General features: G+C 48.0%; 1 protein-coding gene across 1 annotated transcript in view; it reads left to right on the top strand.

Moving 5' to 3' along the window:
* The window catches only part of PTPRH (protein tyrosine phosphatase receptor type H), a 32,257-nt gene that overhangs the window by 2,000 nt on the left and 10,042 nt on the right, over positions 1-20,215 (top strand). Inside the window, exons 2-11 of the mRNA XM_072607606.1 lie at positions 43-282; positions 958-1,224; positions 3,210-3,476; positions 4,325-4,591; positions 6,580-6,846; positions 7,695-7,961; positions 12,591-12,857; positions 14,843-15,109; positions 17,101-17,367; positions 19,353-19,619. Coding sequence (XP_072463707.1) covers positions 43-282; positions 958-1,224; positions 3,210-3,476; positions 4,325-4,591; positions 6,580-6,846; positions 7,695-7,961; positions 12,591-12,857; positions 14,843-15,109; positions 17,101-17,367; positions 19,353-19,619 — 2,643 coding nt within the window. The remainder of the gene's footprint in view (positions 1-42; positions 283-957; positions 1,225-3,209; positions 3,477-4,324; positions 4,592-6,579; positions 6,847-7,694; positions 7,962-12,590; positions 12,858-14,842; positions 15,110-17,100; positions 17,368-19,352; positions 19,620-20,215) is intronic.

Below are 20,215 nucleotides of genomic sequence, written 5' to 3'. Positions count from 1 at the left end.
GGAACACCTTCCTAGCTGACCCTCCCCTTGCCTGCCTCTCAGCCCAGGATGAGATCTCAGCCTTCTATGTACACAAGCAGACCAATATCTCGGTCACCCTGAGACGGGAAGCCCCTAATGGGAACTATACTGTCACCTGGAAAAAGGATGGCCAATTCATCGGGACCAATACCACTTCAGATACTCAGTACACTGTGGAAGACCTCGAACCCGGGACTACCTATGAGTTCACTATCCAAGTTGAGGGAAGCAGCTCTGGAAGGAACCTCAATGCCTCCACCTGTGAGCATTGACCCTTCTCTGGGCTTGTAACCAGAGTGGAGGGCAGGGGGAAGGAAGAGGGGCAGCCTGTGGTCCTGAGCTCCACTTGGGCACTGTGTAGTCCCAGATCACACTAATGCTTGCCATAGCTGATGGGAAGCTTTCTCCAGCCCATCTTAATGCCAGTGTTTTCTCCTTGCTGATTATTTCGTATTTATCCTGTATATAACTTGTTTTTCATGTATTTGGTTGCACTGTCTCCCCCATGAAAATATAACCACCTGAAGGGCAGGGACTGTTTTTGGCCTCTTTGTACCCCCAGGGCTTGCCACAGTGCCTGGCACATAGTAGGCACTAAATAAATGCTGATTGATTGAGAGCTCACCAGGACTGGCAATCACTAACTGATTAGGCACCACCTTATTGAATGTTTTAAGTTCTCATCATGCTTCGAATGGAAAGTGGGGAGAAGCTTGAAGCAAAGGGACAATTGGAGGTCATAACGGATTAATTTAGATCCCCTGGACCTACTAAGTCCCACTGGTCCTCAAGCTCACAGGCCCTTTGGTTGGAGAGCATACTTCCTTCCTCACCAGGCCAGTCCAAGGACTCAGTTTCTAACCTATGCTCTTGGGTACCTGGAGGGGAGGATGGGAAGCCCTTGTCCATCACTTTTAATTTTCACTTCTCATTCAGTGCCCAATCAGGTCCAAAACCTCACGATGATTGCCAGGAGCACAAGCTCAGTCACCCTGCAGTGGCAGGCACCCAATGGCTCCGAGTCTGGAAATTACACCTACTGGGTCAGCTGGGGCACAGAGGATGGGCTTCTTGGTGAAGAACACACAACAGAGATGGAGCATACGGTGACCAACCTAGTCCCTGCCACCCTGTACAATTTCACAGTGAGAGCTGAGAGGCACAGTGTGAACAGCTCTGGCCAGAGCATCCAGGAGGCTACAGGTGAGATGGGGGCTGTGCACTGGGGCTGGGAGGTGGGACAGGCTGCCCAGGATCTGGTGAGCTCACTCTGGGAGGACCTAAGCCTCTGGTGTGAGCCCAGGATGACAGAATCTCAGAGTGGGAAGGTACATCAGAGACCACATCTTCCAACCCATCTCCTCTGCAAAGGCTGGTACTTTAGCTAAGTGGAGCAGTAGATAGAGAGTCATGTCTGGGCTCAAAATGACCTGAACTGAAATCCCACTTTAGACATTTCCAAGCTCTATGACCCTGGACAACATCTACATGCCTCTGTTTCCTTAACTGTAAAATGTGGGTAATAACATCATGTCCCTCCCATGACTGTTGTGCGAGTCAAAGAGATACTCCTTGTGTAGTACCTGGCAAACAGGAGGCACTTAATAAGTGCTTGTTTCCTTCCTTCCTTTCCTGTCTGTGGAGGAAAAGGGGAAGGGACAGAAGGCATTTTGAGGCTCCACTTTAGCCAGTCTTAGGGTCCAGGCCTCCCTGGGTTTCCTGAGAATTCATTAGGCAGGCATCACCAGCAAACAACCTGCCATTCACCATGCACTTAGTAAGCACCTAGAGTATGCCAAGTACTGTGCTGGGTAGGAGGAATTCAAGGCCAAAGAAAGATGGTCCCCATTCTCAAGGACCTTCCCTGTCACTGGAGGAGACAGCCTGTCCGCAGATGAGCAAACACAACCAGACAGAAGGTGTTTTGGGTGAAGTTCAGGAAGGGCTTCCTGGTGATGGTGGTAACTGAACTGATCAATTGAAGGAAGGGAAGGGTAGCACAGGGAGGTGAGGAAAGAGTGCATTCCAGGCATGAGACATGACCAGGAGAAAGGCCTGGAGAAGGGAAACAGAGTGCCCTCTTTAAGACATAGGAAGGATTGCCTAGCTTGTGGAGTGAGTCAGTGGGAGTAGGGTGCTACTTTAGGCTGTAGGGTAGGTCTGGGCCAGGTGGTGAAGGACATTTTTTTTTTTGTTTTTTGGGTTAATTCATTTATTTTTAGTTTTCCACATTCACTTTCGTAAGTTTCAAATTTTCTCCCCCTCCCTCCCCAAGATGGTATGCAATCTGATATAGGCTCTTCATATACATTCCTGTCAACCATATGTTCCCATTAGTCATGTTGTATAGAAGAATTATAATGAACGGGAGAAACCATGAGAAAGAAAAAACAAAATAAGAAAGAGTCTGCTTTGCTGTGCAGTGAGACCCCATAGTTCTTCCTCTGGAAGTGGATGGCATTTTCCATCATGAGTCCTTTGCAATTGTTCTATGTCTTTGCATTGCTGAGAAGAGTTCAGTCTTTCAGATTCAGTCCTTGAACACTGAGGCTCTTACTGTGTACAATGTTTTCCTGGTTCTGGTCACTTAACTCAGCATCACTTCATAAAAGTCTTTCCAGGATTTTCTGAAGTCTGCCTGTTCATCATTTCTTATAGGACACTAGTATTTCTTACATTCCCAGCCATTCCTCAATGGATGGTCATCCCCTCAATTTCCAGGTCTTGGTCACCACATAAAGGGTGGCTACAAATATTTTTGTCCATGTGGATCCTTTTCCCATTTTTATGATCTCTTTGGGATACAGCCCTAGAAGGGGTATTGCTTCCTCAGAGGGTATGCACACTTTTGTAGCCCTCTGGGCATAGTTCCAAATTGCTCTCCACAATGGTTGGATCAGCTCACAGCTCCATGAACAATGAATTATTAACGTTCCAAGTCTCCCACATCTTCTCCAACATTTATCATTTTCCTGTTTTGTCATCTTTGCCATGAAAGACATTTTTGATCCTGATAGGGAGCCTTGGGGTTGGTTGTGGAGCTGGGTCATGACTTGGTTGACCTGTGCCTTGAGAACATCACTTTGGAAGCTTAGTGGTGATTGAATTGGATTGGGGAGGGACTGGAGATGTTGTGGGGAGGATGGGAAGCCCTTCCCCCTCACTTTTAACTTTCACTTCTCACCCAGTGCCCAATGAGGTCCAAAACCTCACAACGATTGCCAGGAGCAACAGCTCAATCACCCTGCAGTGGCGGGCACCCAATGGCTCCGAGTCTGGAAATTACACCTACTGGGTCAGCTGGGGCACAGAGGATGGGCTTCTTGGTGAAGAACACACAACAGAGATGGAGCATACGGTGACCAACCTAGTCCCTGCCACCCTGTATAATTTCACAGTGAGAGCTGAGAGGCACAGTGTGAACAGCTCTGGCCAGAGCATCCAGGAGGCTACAGGTGAGATGGGGGCTGTGTGTTGGGGCTGGGAGGTGGGACAGGCTGCCCAGGATCTGGTGAGCTCACTCTGAGAGGACCCAGGACTCTGGTGTGTGCCCAGAATGACAGAATCTCAGAGTGGGAAGGGACCTCAGAGGCCACCTCTTCGAACCTATCCCCTCTGCAAAGGCTGGTTGTCTTGAGGGAAAAGGGAAGGGGGAAGAAGGGACCTCTGTCTTCTGGTCTTGCCCTCTTCAGGGTTCACTTTTCCCTGGCCACAGTCTGCTCCTGTTCTCTTCCACCACCATCCACAGTGCTCACAACCCCAGGGTAGGACTAATGCTCAAGAATGGATGCACTGAGGTTCCTTCCAGAGCTGACCTCAGCAGGCATCTCTTTCTGCCTTTGATCATGTACTTACAATGTGCCAGGTGCTAGAGGAGGTTGTGGGGACTCTAACATAAGAGGAAAATAGTCACTGTCCTCCTGACCTTCCATTCTATTGGAGGAGATGGAGATGGCCTGGATGCAGATGAGCAAAGACAAACATGATACAGAAAAAGGGCCCCAAATGGCTCCTCATTAGGACTCTCCAGGTCTTGTGAGGCCCTCACCCTGTTCTCTTCAAGACTCACTAGATTACTTGGGGTCTCACCTGGCCTCATTAGGACTCAGAAACTTTCCCTAGGCTCCCATCTGGGTCCTGCTAGGCCCCACTAATCCTCAGGTTCACAGACCCCATAGTTGGAAAGCATCCTTCCTTCCTCACCAGGCCAATCCAAGGACTCAGTCTCTCACCTTTGCTCTTGGGAACATGGAGGGGAGGATGGGAAGTCCTTCCCTATTCACTTTTAAATCTTACTTCTCAGTGCCCAATGAGGTCCAAGACCTCAGCATGGATGCCAGGAGCAACAGCTCAGTCACCCTGCAGTGGGAGGCACCGAGTGGCCCCCAGTCTCCAAATTACACCTACTGGGTCAGCTGGAGCACAGAGGATGAACTTCTGGGTGAAGAAAACACAACAGAGATGGAGCATACGGTGGCCAACCTAGCCCCTGCCACCCTGTACAATTTCACAGTGAGAGCTGAGAGGCACAGTGTGAACAGCTCTGGCCAGAGCATCCAGGAGGCCACAGGTGAGATGCGGGCTGTGCACTGGGGCTGGGAGGTGGGACAGGCAGCCCAGGATCTGGTGAGCTCACTCTGGGAGGACCTAAGCCTCTGGTGTGAGCCCAGGATGACAGAATCTCAGAGTGGGAAGGTACCTCAGAGACCATGTCTTCCAACCCATCTCCTCTGCAAAGGCTGGTGGTTTAGCTAAGTGGAGCAGTAGATAGAGAGTCACGTCTGGAGTCAAAATGACCTGAATTCAAATCCCACTTTAGACATTTCCAAGCTCTACGACCCTGGACAGCGTCTATATGCCTCTGTTTCCTTAACTGTAAAATGTGGATAATAACACCATGTCCTTCCCATGACTGTTGTGCGAGTCAAAGAGATACTCCTTGTGTAGTACCTGGCAAACAGGAGGCACTTAATAAGTGCTTGTTTCCTTCCTTCCTTTCTTGTCTATGGAGGAAAAGGGGAAGGGACAGAAGGCATTTTGAGGCTCCACTTTAGCCAGTCTTAGGGTCCAGGTCTCCCTGGGTTTCGTGAGACTTCACTAGGCAGGCATCACCAGCAATCAACCTGCCCTTCACCATGCACGTAGTAGGCACATACAGTGTGCCAAGTACTGTGCTGGGTAGGGGAAATTCAAGGCCAAAAGAACATGGATGGTCCCCACCCTCCAGGACCTTCTCTGTCATTGGAGGAAACAGCCTGGCCGCAGATGAGCAAACACAACCAGACAGGAGGTGTTTTGGGTGGAGTTCAGGAAGGGTTTCCTGGTGATGGTGGTGACTGAACTGATCAATTGAAGGAAGGGAAGGGTAGCACAGGGAGGTGAGGAAAGAGTGCATTCCAGGCATGGGGCATGACCAGGACAAAGATCTGGAGAAGGGAAACAGAGTGCCATCTTTAAGACATAGGAAGGATTGCCTAGCTTGTGGAATGAGTCAATGGGAGTAGGGTGGTACTTTAGGCTGTAGGGTAGGTCTGGGCGAGGTGGTGAAGGACACTTTTTTTCGTTTTTTGGGTTAATTGATTTATTTTCAGTTTTCAACATTCACTTTCGTAAGTTTCAAATTTTCTCCCCCTCACTCCCCAAGATGGTATGCAATCTGATATAGGCTCTTCATATACATTCCTGTCAACCATATTTTCCCATTAGTCATGTTGTATAGAAGAATTATAATGAACGGGAGAAACCATGAGAAAGAAAAAACAAAATAAGAAAGAGTCTGCTTTGCTGTGCAGTGAGACCCCATAGTTCTTCCTCTGGAAGTGGATGGCATTTTCCATCATGGGTCCTTTGCAATTGTTCTATGTCTTTGCATTGCTGAGAAGAGTTCAGTCTTTCAAATTCAGTCCTTGAACACTGAGGCTCTTACTGTGTACAATGTTCTCCTGGTTCTGGTCACTTAACTCAGCATCAGTTCATAAAAGTCTTTCCAGGATTTTCTGAAGTCTACCTGTTCATCATTTCTTATAGCACAATAGTATTCCTAACTTACCCAGCCATTCCCCAGTGGATGGTCATCCCCTCAATTTCCAGGTCTTGGTCACCACACAAAGGGCTGCTACAAATATTTTTGTCCATGTGGGTCCTTTTCCCATGTTTATGATCTCTTTGGGATACAGCCCTAGAAGGGGTATTGCTGCCTCAGAGGGTATGTACAATTGTGTAGCCCTTTGGGCATAGTTCCAAATTGCTCTCCACAATGGTTGGATCAGCTCACAGCTCCATGAACAATGAATTATTAACGTTCCAAATCTCCCACATCTTCTCCAACATTTATCATTTTCCTGTTTTGTCATCTTTGTCATGAAGGACATTTTTGATCCTGATAGGGAGCCTTGGGGGTTGGTTGTGGAGCTGGGTCATGACTTGGTTGACCTGTGCCTTGAGAACATCACTTTGGCAGCTTAGTGGTGAATGAATTGGATTGGGGAGGGACTGGAGATGTTGTGGGGAGGATGGGAAGCCCTTCCCCCTCACTTTTAACTTTCACTTCTCACCCAGTGCCCAATGAGGTCCAAGACCTCAGGATGGATGCCAGGAGCACCAGCTCAATCACCCTGCAGTGGCGGGGACCCAGTGGCCCCCAGCCTGCAAATTACACCTACTGGGTCAGCTGGGGCACAGAGGATGGGCTTCTTGGTGAAGAACACACAACAGAGATGGAGCATACGGTGACCAACCTAGTCCCTGCCACCCTGTATAATTTCACAGTGAGAGCTGAGAGGCACAGTGTGAGCAGCTCTGGCCAGAGCATCCAGGAGGCTACAGGTGGGATGGGGGCTGTGTGTTGGGGTTGGGAGGTGGGACAGGCAGCCCAGGATCTGGTGAACTCACTCTGAGAGGACCCAGGACTCTGGTGTGTGCCCAGAATGACAGAATCTCAGAGTGGGAAGGGACCTCAGAGGCCACCTCTTCCAACCTATCCCCTCTGCAAAGACTGGTTGTCTTGAGGGAGAAGGGAAGAGGGAAGAAGGGACCTCTGTCTTCCGGTCTTGCCCCCTTCAGGGTTCACTTTTCCCTGGCCACAGTCTGCTCCTGTTCTCTTCCACCACCATCCACAGTGCTCACAACCCCAGGGTAGGACTAATGCTCAAGAATGGATGCACTGAGGTTCCTTCCAGAGCTGACCTCAGCAGGCATCTCTTTCTGCCTTTGATCATGTACTTACAATGTGCCAGGTGCTAGAGGAGGTTGTGGGGACTCTAACATAAGAGGAAAATAGTCACTGTCCTCCTGACCTTCCATTCTATTGGAGGAGATGGAGATGGCCTGGATGCAGATGAGCAAAGACAAACATGATACAGAAAAAGGGCCCCAAATGGCTCCTCATTAGGACTCTCCAGGTCTTGTGAGGCCCTCACCCTGTTCTCTTCAAGACTCACTAGATTACTTGGGGTCTCACCTGGCCTCATTAGGACTCAGAAACTTTCCCTAGGCTCCCATCTGGGTCCTGCTAGGCCCCACTAATCCTCAGGTTCACAGACCCCATAGTTGGAAAGCATCCTTCCTTCCTCACCAGGCCAATCCAAGGACTCAGTCTCTCACCTTTGCTCTTGGGAACATGGAGGGGAGGATGGGAAGTCCTTCCCTATTCACTTTTAAATCTTACTTCTCAGTGCCCAATGAGGTCCAAGACCTCAGCATGGATGCCAGGAGCAACAGCTCAGTCACCCTGCAGTGGGAGGCACCGAGTGGCCCCCAGTCTCCAAATTACACCTACTGGGTCAGCTGGAGCACAGAGGATGAACTTCTGGGTGAAGAAAACACAACAGAGATGGAGCATACGGTGGCCAACCTAGCCCCTGCCACCCTGTACAATTTCACAGTGAGAGCTGAGAGGCACAGTGTGAACAGCTCTGGCCAGAGCATCCAGGAGGCCACAGGTGAGATGCGGGCTGTGCACTGGGGCTGGGAGGTGGGACAGGCAGCCCAGGATCTGGTGAGCTCACTCTGGGAGGACCTAAGCCTCTGGTGTGAGCCCAGGATGACAGAATCTCAGAGTGGGAAGGTACCTCAGAGACCATGTCTTCCAACCCATCTCCTCTGCAAAGGCTGGTGGTTTAGCTAAGTGGAGCAGTAGATAGAGAGTCACGTCTGGAGTCAAAATGACCTGAATTCAAATCCCACTTTAGACATTTCCAAGCTCTACGACCCTGGACAGCGTCTATATGCCTCTGTTTCCTTAACTGTAAAATGTGGATAATAACACCATGTCCTTCCCATGACTGTTGTGCGAGTCAAAGAGATACTCCTTGTGTAGTACCTGGCAAACAGGAGGCACTTAATAAGTGCTTGTTTCCTTCCTTCCTTTCTTGTCTATGGAGGAAAAGGGGAAGGGACAGAAGGCATTTTGAGGCTCCACTTTAGCCAGTCTTAGGGTCCAGGTCTCCCTGGGTTTCGTGAGACTTCACTAGGCAGGCATCACCAGCAATCAACCTGCCCTTCACCATGCACGTAGTAGGCACATACAGTGTGCCAAGTACTGTGCTGGGTAGGGGAAATTCAAGGCCAAAAGAACATGGATGGTCCCCACCCTCCAGGACCTTCTCTGTCATTGGAGGAAACAGCCTGGCCACAGATGAGCAAACACAACCAGACAGAAGGTGTTTTGGGTGGAGTTCAGGAAGGGCTTCCTGGTAATGGTGGTGACTGAACTGATCAATTGAAGGAAGGGAAGGGTAGCACAGGGAGGTGAGGAAAGAGTGCATTCCAGGCATGAGACATGACCAGGAGAAAGGCCTGGAGAAGGGAAACAGAGTGCCCTCTTTAAGACATAGGAAGGATTGCCTAGCTTGTGGAGTGAGTCAGTGGGAGTAGGGTGCTACTTTAGGCTGTAGGGTAGGTCTGGGCCAGGTGGGGAAGGATATTTTTTTTTCATTTTTTGGGTTAATTCATTTATTTTTAGTTTTCAACATTCACTTTTGTAAGTTTCAAATTTTCTCCCCCTCCCTCCCCAAGATGGTATGGAATCTGATATAGGCTCTTCATATACATTCCTGTCAACCATATGTTCCCATTAGTCATGTTGTATAGAAGAATTATAATGAACGGGAGAAACCATGAGAAAGAAAAAACAAAATAAGAAAGAGTCTGCTTTGCTGTGCAGTGAGACCCCATAGTTCTTCCTCTGGAAGTGGATGGCATTTTCCATCATGAGTCCCTTGGAATTATTATTATTATTTTTTACTTTATTTATTTAACTTTTAACATTCATTTTCACAAAATTTTGGGTTCCAAATTTTCTTCTCCCTTTTGTCCCCTCTCCCCACCTCAAAACACTGAGCATTCTAATTGCCCCTATCACCAATCTGCTCTCTCTTCTATCATCCCTCCCTTCTCTTGTCCCTATCTTCTCTTTTGTCCTGTAGGGCCAGATAACTTTCTATACCCCATTGCCTGTATTTCTTATTTCCTAGTAGCAAGAACAGTACTCGACAGTTGTTCCTATAACTTTGAGTTCCAACTTCTCTTCATCCCTCCCTCCCCACCCCTTCCCTTTGGAAGGCAAGCAATTCAGTATAGGCCATATCTGTGTAGTTTTGCCAATGACTTCCATAATAGTGGTGTTGTATAAGACTAACTATATTTCCCTCCATCCTATCCTGCCCCCCATTGCTTCTGTTCTCTCTTTTGATCCTGTCCCTCCCCAAGAGTGTTGACCTCAAATTGCTCCCTCCTCCCATTGCCCTCCCTTTCATCATCCCCCCCACCGTGCTTATCCCCTTCTTCCCCAATTTTCCTTTATTGTAACGTAGGCTTTCATACCAGAATGAGTGTTCATTTTATTCCTTCCTTTAGTAGAATGTGATGAGAGTAAACTTCATGTTTTTCTCTCACCTCCCCTCTTTTTCCTTCCACTTAAAAAGTCTTTTGCTTGCCTCTTTTATGAGAGATAATTTGCTCCATTCCATTTCTCCCTTTCTCCTCCCAATATATTTCTCTCTCACCCCTTAATTTCATTTTTTAAGATATCTTCTTCAATTCACTCTGTGCTCTTTGTCTCTGTGTGCCTGTGTGTGTGTGTGTGTGTGTGTGTGTGTGTGTGTAATCTCACCAACTACCCAGATACTGAAAAGTTTCACGAGTTACAAATATTGTCTTTCCATGTAGGAATGTAAACAGTTCAACTTTAGTAAGTCCCTTATGACTTCTCTTTGCTGTTTACCTTTCCATGCTTCTCTTCATTCTTGTGTTTGAAAGTCAAATTTTCTAGTTCCTTTGACTTCTGGAATATCATATTCCACGCCCTTCGATCCCTTAATGTAGAAGCTGCTAGATCTTGTGTTATCCTGATTGTATTCCCACAATATTTGAATTGTTTCTTTCTAGCTCCTTGCAATATTTTCTCCTTGACCAGGGAACTCTGGAATTTGGCCACAATGTTCCTAGGAGTTTCTCTTTTTGGATCTCTCTCAGGCGGTGATTGGTGGATTCCTTGAACACTTATTTTGCCGTCTGGTTCTAGAATCTCAGGGCAGTTTTCCTTGATGATTTTATGAAAGATGATGTCTAGGCTCTTTTTTTGATCATGGCTTTCAGGTAGTCCCATAATTTTTAAATTGTCTCTCCTGGATCTATTTTCCAGGTCAGTTGTTTTTCCAATGAGATATTTCACATTATCTTCTATTTTTTCATTCCTTTGGTTTTGTTTTGTGATTTCTTGGTTTCTCATAAAGTCATCAGCCTCCATCTGTTCCATTCTAATTTTGAAAGAACTATTTTCTTCAATGAGCTTTTGAACCTCCTTTTCCATTTGGCTAATTCTGCTTTTGAAAGCATTCTTCTCCTCATTGGCTTTTTGAACCTCTTTTGCCAATTGAGTTAGCTTATTTTTCAAGGTGTTATTTTCTTCAGCATTTTGTTGGGTCTCCTTTAGCAGGGTGTTTGCTTGTTTTTCATGCTTTGCTTGTATGTCTCTCATTGCTCTTCCCAGTTTTTCCTCCACCTCTCTAACTTGATTTTCAAAATCCTTTCTGAGCTCTTCCATGGCCTGAGCCCACTGAATATTTATTTTGGATTTTTGGGATACAGAAGCCTTGACTTCTGTGTCTTTCCCTGATGGTGAGCCTTGGGAGGAGAAATCTGTTCACCAAGAAAGTAACCTTCTATGGTCTTATTTTTTTACCCTTTTCTGGGCATTTTCCCAGCCAGTGACTTGACTTCTGAGCTTCCTCTTCACACCCACCTCGCCTCCAGATCTGCCCAGTCAGTGCTTGGGGTCTGAGATTCAAATGCTGCTTCCCAGCCTCAGGGCTTTTGTTGGGAGCAGGGCTGCTATTCAGTGCGAGATTAAATTTAGGTGCTCAGGTGGGGGCAGGGCTGCCACTAGGGGCTCAGTTCCCTCAGGGGGTTTATTTGGAGACCTTCAACAATGAATCTAGGCTCCTGCCTGCTTGGGGAGCCCCCGTCTGCTACCGCCTCCTCCAGAGGGGGCCCTAGCCACGGGGACACCCTGCTCCACTCCCAGTGAGCCAAAAGACTCTCTCACTCAGCGCTGGTGCCTGTGGGTGGAGGGACCTGAGCGGCCGCTGGAGACTCAGTCCCTGAAGCCTGCTCTGATCCGCTCCCCTTGATGCCACGCAGCCAAGGCAGGGCTGGGCTCTGCTCCAGGTCCGGTGCACGACAGAACCCTGGTGTCTGCTTTCAGGGCTCTCCAGAACAGAAATCTCCTCCACTCCGTTGTTCTGTGGCTTCCACTGCTCCAGAATTTGTTGGGAGTTGTTCTTTACAGATATTTTACGGGCTGTGGGTTTGTAGCTAGCATATGTGTATCTTTCTACTCCACCATCTCGGCTCGTCCCTTGGAATTATTGTAGGCCCTTCCATTGATGAGACGGGCTAACTCTATCAGAAACAGTCATCACATACTGTGGCTGTTACTGTGTACAATGTTCTCCTGGTTCTGGTCACTTAACTCAGCATCAGTTCATAAAAGTCTTTCCAGGATTTTCTGAAGTCTGCCTGTTCATCATTTCTTATAGGACACTAGTATTTCTTACATTCCCAGCCATTCCTCAGTGGATGATCATCCCCTCAATTTCCAGGTCTTGGCTACCATATAAAGGGCTGCTATAAATATTTTTGTCCATGTGGATCTTTTTCCCATTTTTATGATCTCTTTGGGATACAGCGCTAGAAGGGGTATTGCTGCCTCAGAGGGTATGCACACTTTTGTAGCCCTTTGGGCATAGTTCCAAATTGCTCTCCACAATGGTTGGATCAGCTCACAGCTCCATGAACAATGAATTATTAACGTTCCAACTCTCCCACATCTTCTCCAACATTTATCATTTTCCTGTTTTGTCATCTTTGCCATGAAAGACATTTTTGATCCTGATAGGGAGCCTTGGGGGTTGGTTGTGGAGCTGGGTCATGACTTGGTTGACCTGTGCCTTGAGAACATCACTTTTGCAGCTGAGTGGGGGATGAATTGGATTGGGAAGGGACTGGAGATGTTGTGGGGAGGATGGGAAGCCCTTCCCCCTCACTTTTAACTTTCACTTCTCACCCAGTGCCCAATGAGGTCCAGAACCTCAGGATGATTGCCAGGAGCAACAGCTCAGTCACCCTGCAGTGGGAGGCACCCAGTGGCCCCCAGCCTGCAAATTACACCTACTGGGTCAGCTGGGGCACAGAGGATGGGCTTCTTGGTAAAGAACACACAACAGAGATGGAGCATACGGTGGCCAACCTAGTCTCTGCCACCTTGTACAATTTCACAGTGAGGGCTGAGAGGCACAATGTGAACAGCTCTGGCCAGAGCATCCAGGAGGCTACAGGTGAGATGGGGGCTGTGCATTGGGGCTGGGAGGTGGGGCAGGCAGCCCAGGATCTGGTGAGCTCACTCTGAGAGGACCTAGGCCTCTAGTGTGAGCCCAGAATGATAGAATCTCAGAGTGGGAAGGAACCTCAGAGGCCACATCTTCCAACCCATCTCCTCTGCAAAGGCTCATGGTTTAGCTAAGTGGAGCAGTAGATAGAGAGTCACGTCTGGAGTCAAAATAACCTGAATTCAAATCCCACCTTAGACATTTCCAAGCTCTACAACCCTGGACAACATCTATATGCCTCTGTTTCCTTAACTGTAAAATGTGGATAACATCATGTCCCTCCCATGACTCTTGTGAGAATCAAAGAGATACTCCTTGTGTAGTACCTGGCAAACAGGAGGCACTTAATAAGTGCTTGTTTCCTTCCTTCCTTTCTTGTCTATGGAGGAAAAGGGGAAGGGACAGAAGGCATTTTGAGGCTCCACCGTAGCCAGTCTTAGAGTCCAGGTCTCCCTGGGTTTCCTGAGACTTCATTAGGCAGGAATCAGCAGCAATCAACCTGCCATTCACCATGCACGTAGTAGGCACATACAGTGTGCCAAGTACTGTGCTGGGTAGGGGGAATTCAAGGCCAAAGGAAGATGGATGGTCCCCACCCTCCAGGACCTTCCCTGTCATTGGAGGAAACAGCCTGGCCGCAGATGAGCAAACACAACCAGACAGGAGGTGTTTTGGGTGGAGTTCAGGAAGGGTTTCCTGGTGATGGTGGTGACTGAACTGATCAATTGAAGGAAGGGAAGGGTAGCACAGGGAGGTGAGGAAAGAGTGCATTCCAGGCATGGGGCATGACCAGGACAAAGATCTGGAGAAGGGAAACAGAGTGCCATCTTTAAGACATAGGAAGGATTGCCTAGCTTGTGGAATGAGTCAATGGGAGTAGGGTGCTACTTTAGGCTGTAGGGTAGGTCTGGGCGAGGTGGTGAAGGACACTTTTTTTCGTTTTTTGGGTTAATTGATTTATTTTCAGTTTTCAACATTCACTTTCGTAAGTTTCAAATTTTCTCCCCCTCACTCCCCAAGATGGTATGCAATCTGATATAGGCTCTTCATATACATTCCTGTCAACCATATTTTCCCATTAGTCATGTTGTATAGAAGAATTATAATGAACGGGAGAAACCATGAGAAAGAAAAAACAAAATAAGAAAGAGTCTGCTTTGCTGTGCAGTGAGACCCCATAGTTCTTCCTCTGGAAGTGGATGGCATTTTCCATCATGAGTCCTTTGCAATTGTTCTATGTCTTTGCATTGCTGAGAAGAGTTCAGTCTTTCAAATTCAGTCCTTGAACACTGAGGCTCTTACTGTGTACAATGTTCTCCTGGTTCTGGTCACTTAACTCAGCATCAGTTCATAAAAGTCTTTCCAGGATTTTCTGAAGTCTACCTGTTCATCATTTCTTATAGCACAATAGTATTCCTAACTTACCCAGCCATTCCCCAGTGGATGGTCATCCCCTCAATTTCCAGGTCTTGGTCACCACACAAAGGGCTGCTACAAATATTTTTGTCCATGTGGGTCCTTTTCCCATGTTTATGATCTCTTTGGGATACAGCCCTAGAAGGGGTATTGCTGCCTCAGAGGGTATGTACAATTGTGTAGCCCTTTGGGCATAGTTCCAAATTGCTCTCCACAATGGTTGGATCAGCTCACAGCTCCATGAACAATGAATTATTAACGTTCCAAATCTCCCACATCTTCTCCAACATTTATCATTTTCCTGTTTTGTCATCTTTGTCATGAAGGACATTTTTGATCCTGATAGGGAGCCTTGGGGGTTGGTTGTGGAGCTGGGTCATGACTTGGTTGACCTGTGCCTTGAGAACATCACTTTGGCAGCTTAGTGGTGAATGAATTGGATTGGGGAGGGACTGGAGATGTTGTGGGGAGGATGGGAAGCCCTTCCCCCTCACTTTTAACTTTCACTTCTCACCCAGTGCCCAATGAGGTCCAGAACCTCAGGATGATTGCCAGGAGCAACAGCTCAGTCACCCTGCAGTGGGAGGCACCCAGTGGCCCCCAGCCTGCAAATTACACCTACTGGGTCAGCTGGGGCACAGAGGATGGGCTTCTTGGTGAAGAACACACAACAGAGATGGAGCATACGGTGACCAACCTAGTCCCTGCCACCCTGTATAATTTCACAGTGAGAGCTGAGAGGCACAGTGTGAGCAGCTCTGGCCAGAGCATCCAGGAGGCCACAGGTGAGATGCGGGCTGTGCACTGGGGCTGGGAGGTGGGACAGGCAGCCCAGGATCTGGTGAGCTCACTCTGGGAGGACCTAAGCCTCTGGTGTGAGCCCAGAATGACAGAATCTCAGAGTGGGAAGGGGCCTCAAAGACCATGTCTTCCAACCCATCTCCTCTGCAAAGGCTGGTGGTTTAGCTAAGTGGAGCAGGAGATAGGGAGTCATGTCTGGAGTCAAAATGACCTGAATTCAAATCCCACCTTAGACATTTCCAAGCTCTACAACCCTGGACAACATCTATATGCCTCTGTTTCCTTAACTTTAAAATGTGGATAATAACACCATGTCCCTCCCATGACTGTTGTGCGAGTCAAAGAGATACTCCTTGTGTAGTACCTGGCAAACAGGAGGCACTTAATAAGTGCTTGTTTCCTTCCTTCCTTTCTTGTCTATGGAGGAAAAGGGGAAGGGACAGAAGGCATTTTGAGGCTCCACCGTAGCCAGTCTTAGAGTCCAGGTCTCCCTGGGTTTCATGAGACTTCACTAGGCAGGCATCAGCAGCAATCAACCTGCCATTCACCATGCACTTAGTAAGCACCTACAGTGTGCCAAGTACTGTGCTGGGTAGGAGGACTTCAAGGCCAAAGGAAAATGGATGATCCCCACCCTCCAGGACCTTCCCTGTCATTGGAGGAAACAGCCTGGCCACAGATGAGCAAACACAACCAGACAGGAGGTGTTTTGGGTGGAGTTCAGGAAGGGTTTCCTGGTGATGGTGGTGACTGAACTGATCAATTGAAGGAAGGGAAGGGTAGCACAGGGAGGTGAGGAAAGAGTGCATTCCAGGCATGGGGCATGACCAGGACAAAGATCTGGAGAAGGGAAACAAGAGTGCCATCTTTAAGACATAGGAAGGATTGCCTAGCTTGTGGAGTGAGTCAATGGGTGTAGGGTACTACTTTAGGCTGTAGGGTAGGTCTGGGCCTGGTGGTGAAGGACATTTTTTTTTCCGTTTTTTGGGTTAATTCATTTATTTTCAGTTTTCAACATTCACTTTCGTAAGTTTCAAATTTTCTCCCCCTTACTCCCCAAGATGGTGTGCAATCTGATATAGGCTCTTCATATACATTCCTGTCAACCACATGTTCCCATTAGTCATGTTGTATAGAAAAATTATAATGAACGGGAGAAACCATGAGAAAGTAAAAACAAAATAGGAAAGAGTCCGCTTTGCTGTGCAGTGAGACCCCATAGTTCTTCCTCTGGAAGTGGATGGCATTTTCCATCATGAGTCCTTTGCAATTGTTCTATGTCTTTGCATTGCTGAGAAGAGTTCAGTCTTTCAAATTCAGTCCTTGAACACTGAGGCTCTTACTGTGTACAGTGTTCTCCTGGTTCTGGTCACTTAACTCAGCATCAGTTCATAAAAGTCTTTCCAAGCCTGTCTGAAGTCTGCCTGTTCATCATTTCTTATAGGACAGTAGTAATTCTTACTTTCCCAGCCATTCCTCAATGGATGGTCATCCCCTCAATTTCCAGTTCTTGGCCACCACAAAGAGAGCTGCTATAAATATTTTTGTCCATGTGGATCCTTTTCACACTTTTATGATCTCTTTGGGATACAGCGTTAGAAGGGGTATTGCTGCCTCAGAGGGTATGCACACTTTTGTAGCCCTTTGGGCATAGTTCCAAATTGCTCTCCACAATGGTTGGATCAGCTCACAGCTCCATGAACAATGAATTATTAACGTTCCAACTCTCCCATATCTTCTCCAACATTTATCATTTTCCTGTTTTGTCATCTTTGCCATGAAAGACATTTTTGATCCTGATAGGGAGCCTTGGGGGTTGGTTGTGGAGCTGGGTCATGACTTGGTTGACCTGTGCCTTGAGAACATCACTTTTGCAGCTGAGTGGGGGATGAATTGGATTGGGAAGGGACTGGAGATGTTGTGGGGAGGATGGGAAGCCCTTCCCCCTCACTTTTAACTTTCACTTCTCACCCAGTGCCCAATGAGGTCCAGAACCTCAGGATGATTGCCAGGAGCAACAGCTCAGTCACCCTGCAGTGGGAGGCACCCAGTGGCCCCCAGCCTGCAAATTACACCTACTGGGTCAGCTGGGGCACAGAGGATGGGCTTCTTGGTGAAGAACACACAACAGAGATGGAGCATACGGTGGCCAACCTAGTCTCTGCCACCTTGTACAATTTCACAGTGAGGGCTGAGAGGCACAATGTGAACAGCTCTGGCCAGAGCATCCAGGAGGCTACAGGTGAGATGGGGGCTGTGCATTGGGGCTGGGAGGTGGGGCAGGCAGCCCAGGATCTGGTGAGCTCACTCTGAGAGGACCTAGGCCTCTAGTGTGAGCCCAGAATGATAGAATCTCAGAGTGGGAAGGAACCTCAGAGGCCACATCTTCCAACCCATCTCCTCTGCAAAGGCTCATGGTTTAGCTAAGTGGAGCAGTAGATAGAGAGTCACGTCTGGAGTCAAAATAACCTGAATTCAAATCCCACCTTAGACATTTCCAAGCTCTACAACCCTGGACAACATCTATATGCCTCTGTTTCCTTAACTGTAAAATGTGGATAACATCATGTCCCTCTCATGACTCTTGTGAGAATCAAAGAGATACTCCTTGTGTAGTACCTGGCAAACAGGAGGCACTTAATAAGTGCTTGTTTCCTTCCTTCCTTTCTTGTCTATGGAGGAAAAGGGGAAGGGACAGAAGGCATTTTGAGGCTCCACCGTAGCCAGTCTTAGAGTCCAGGTCTCCCTGGGTTTCCTGAGACTTCATTAGGCAGGAATCAGCAGCAATCAACCTGCCATTCACCATGCACGTAGTAGGCACATACAGTGTGCCAAGTACTGTGCTGGGTAGGGGGAATTCAAGGCCAAAGGAAGATGGATGGTCCCCACCCTCCAGGACCTTCCCTGTCATTGGAGGAAACAGCCTGGCCGCAGATGAGCAAACACAACCAGACAGGAGGTGTTTTGGGTGGAGTTCAGGAAGGGTTTCCTGGTGATGGTGGTGACTGAACTGATCAATTGAAGGAAGGGAAGGGTAGCACAGGGAGGTGAGGAAAGAGTGCATTCCAGGCATGGGGCATGACCAGGACAAAGATCTGGAGAAGGGAAACAGAGTGCCATCTTTAAGACATAGGAAGGATTGCCTAGCTTGTGGAATGAGTCAATGGGAGTAGGGTGGTACTTTAGGCTGTAGGGTAGGTCTGGGCGAGGTGGTGAAGGACACTTTTTTTCGTTTTTTGGGTTAATTGATTTATTTTCAGTTTTCAACATTCACTTTCGTAAGTTTCAAATTTTCTCCCCCTCACTCCCCAAGATGGTATGCAATCTGATATAGGCTCTTCATATACATTCCTGTCAACCATATTTTCCCATTAGTCATGTTGTATAGAAGAATTATAATGAACGGGAGAAACCATGAGAAAGAAAAAACAAAATAAGAAAGAGTCTGCTTTGCTGTGCAGTGAGACCCCATAGTTCTTCCTCTGGAAGTGGATGGCATTTTCCATCATGGGTCCTTTGCAATTGTTCTATGTCTTTGCATTGCTGAGAAGAGTTCAGTCTTTCAAATTCAGTCCTTGAACACTGAGGCTCTTACTGTGTACAATGTTCTCCTGGTTCTGGTCACTTAACTCAGCATCAGTTCATAAAAGTCTTTCCAGGATTTTCTGAAGTCTACCTGTTCATCATTTCTTATAGCACAATAGTATTCCTAACTTACCCAGCCATTCCCCAGTGGATGGTCATCCCCTCAATTTCCAGGTCTTGGTCACCACACAAAGGGCTGCTACAAATATTTTTGTCCATGTGGGTCCTTTTCCCATGTTTATGATCTCTTTGGGATACAGCCCTAGAAGGGGTATTGCTGCCTCAGAGGGTATGTACAATTGTGTAGCCCTTTGGGCATAGTTCCAAATTGCTCTCCACAATGGTTGGATCAGCTCACAGCTCCATGAACAATGAATTATTAACGTTCCAAATCTCCCACATCTTCTCCAACATTTATCATTTTCCTGTTTTGTCATCTTTGTCATGAAGGACATTTTTGATCCTGATAGGGAGCCTTGGGGGTTGGTTGTGGAGCTGGGTCATGACTTGGTTGACCTGTGCCTTGAGAACATCACTTTGGCAGCTTAGTGGTGAATGAATTGGATTGGGGAGGGACTGGAGATGTTGTGGGGAGGATGGGAAGCCCTTCCCCCTCACTTTTAACTTTCACTTCTCACCCAGTGCCCAATGAGGTCCAAGACCTCAGGATGGATGCCAGGAGCACCAGCTCAATCACCCTGCAGTGGCGGGGACCCAGTGGCCCCCAGCCTGCAAATTACACCTACTGGGTCAGCTGGGGCACAGAGGATGGGCTTCTTGGTGAAGAACACACAACAGAGATGGAGCATACGGTGACCAACCTAGTCCCTGCCACCCTGTATAATTTCACAGTGAGAGCTGAGAGGCACAGTGTGAGCAGCTCTGGCCAGAGCATCCAGGAGGCTACAGGTGGGATGGGGGCTGTGTGTTGGGGTTGGGAGGTGGGACAGGCAGCCCAGGATCTGGTGAACTCACTCTGAGAGGACCCAGGACTCTGGTGTGTGCCCAGAATGACAGAATCTCAGAGTGGGAAGGGACCTCAGAGGCCACCTCTTCCAACCTATCCCCTCTGCAAAGACTGGTTGTCTTGAGGGAGAAGGGAAGAGGGAAGAAGGGACCTCTGTCTTCCGGTCTTGCCCCCTTCAGGGTTCACTTTTCCCTGGCCACAGTCTGCTCCTGTTCTCTTCCACCACCATCCACAGTGCTCACAACCCCAGGGTAGGACTAATGCTCAAGAATGGATGCACTGAGGTTCCTTCCAGAGCTGACCTCAGCAGGCATCTCTTTCTGCCTTTGATCATGTACTTACAATGTGCCAGGTGCTAGAGGAGGTTGTGGGGACTCTAACATAAGAGGAAAATAGTCACTGTCCTCCTGACCTTCCATTCTATTGGAGGAGATGGAGATGGCCTGGATGCAGATGAGCAAAGACAAACATGATACAGAAAAAGGGCCCCAAATGGCTCCTCATTAGGACTCTCCAGGTCTTGTGAGGCCCTCACCCT

Source organism: Notamacropus eugenii, chromosome 5 (genome assembly GCF_028372415.1).
Source record: "Notamacropus eugenii isolate mMacEug1 chromosome 5, mMacEug1.pri_v2, whole genome shotgun sequence".
Lineage (NCBI taxonomy): Eukaryota > Metazoa > Chordata > Mammalia > Diprotodontia > Macropodidae > Notamacropus > Notamacropus eugenii.
The sequence above is the reverse complement of the archived record's forward strand: the minus strand, read 5'-3'. Positions and strand labels throughout refer to the sequence as shown.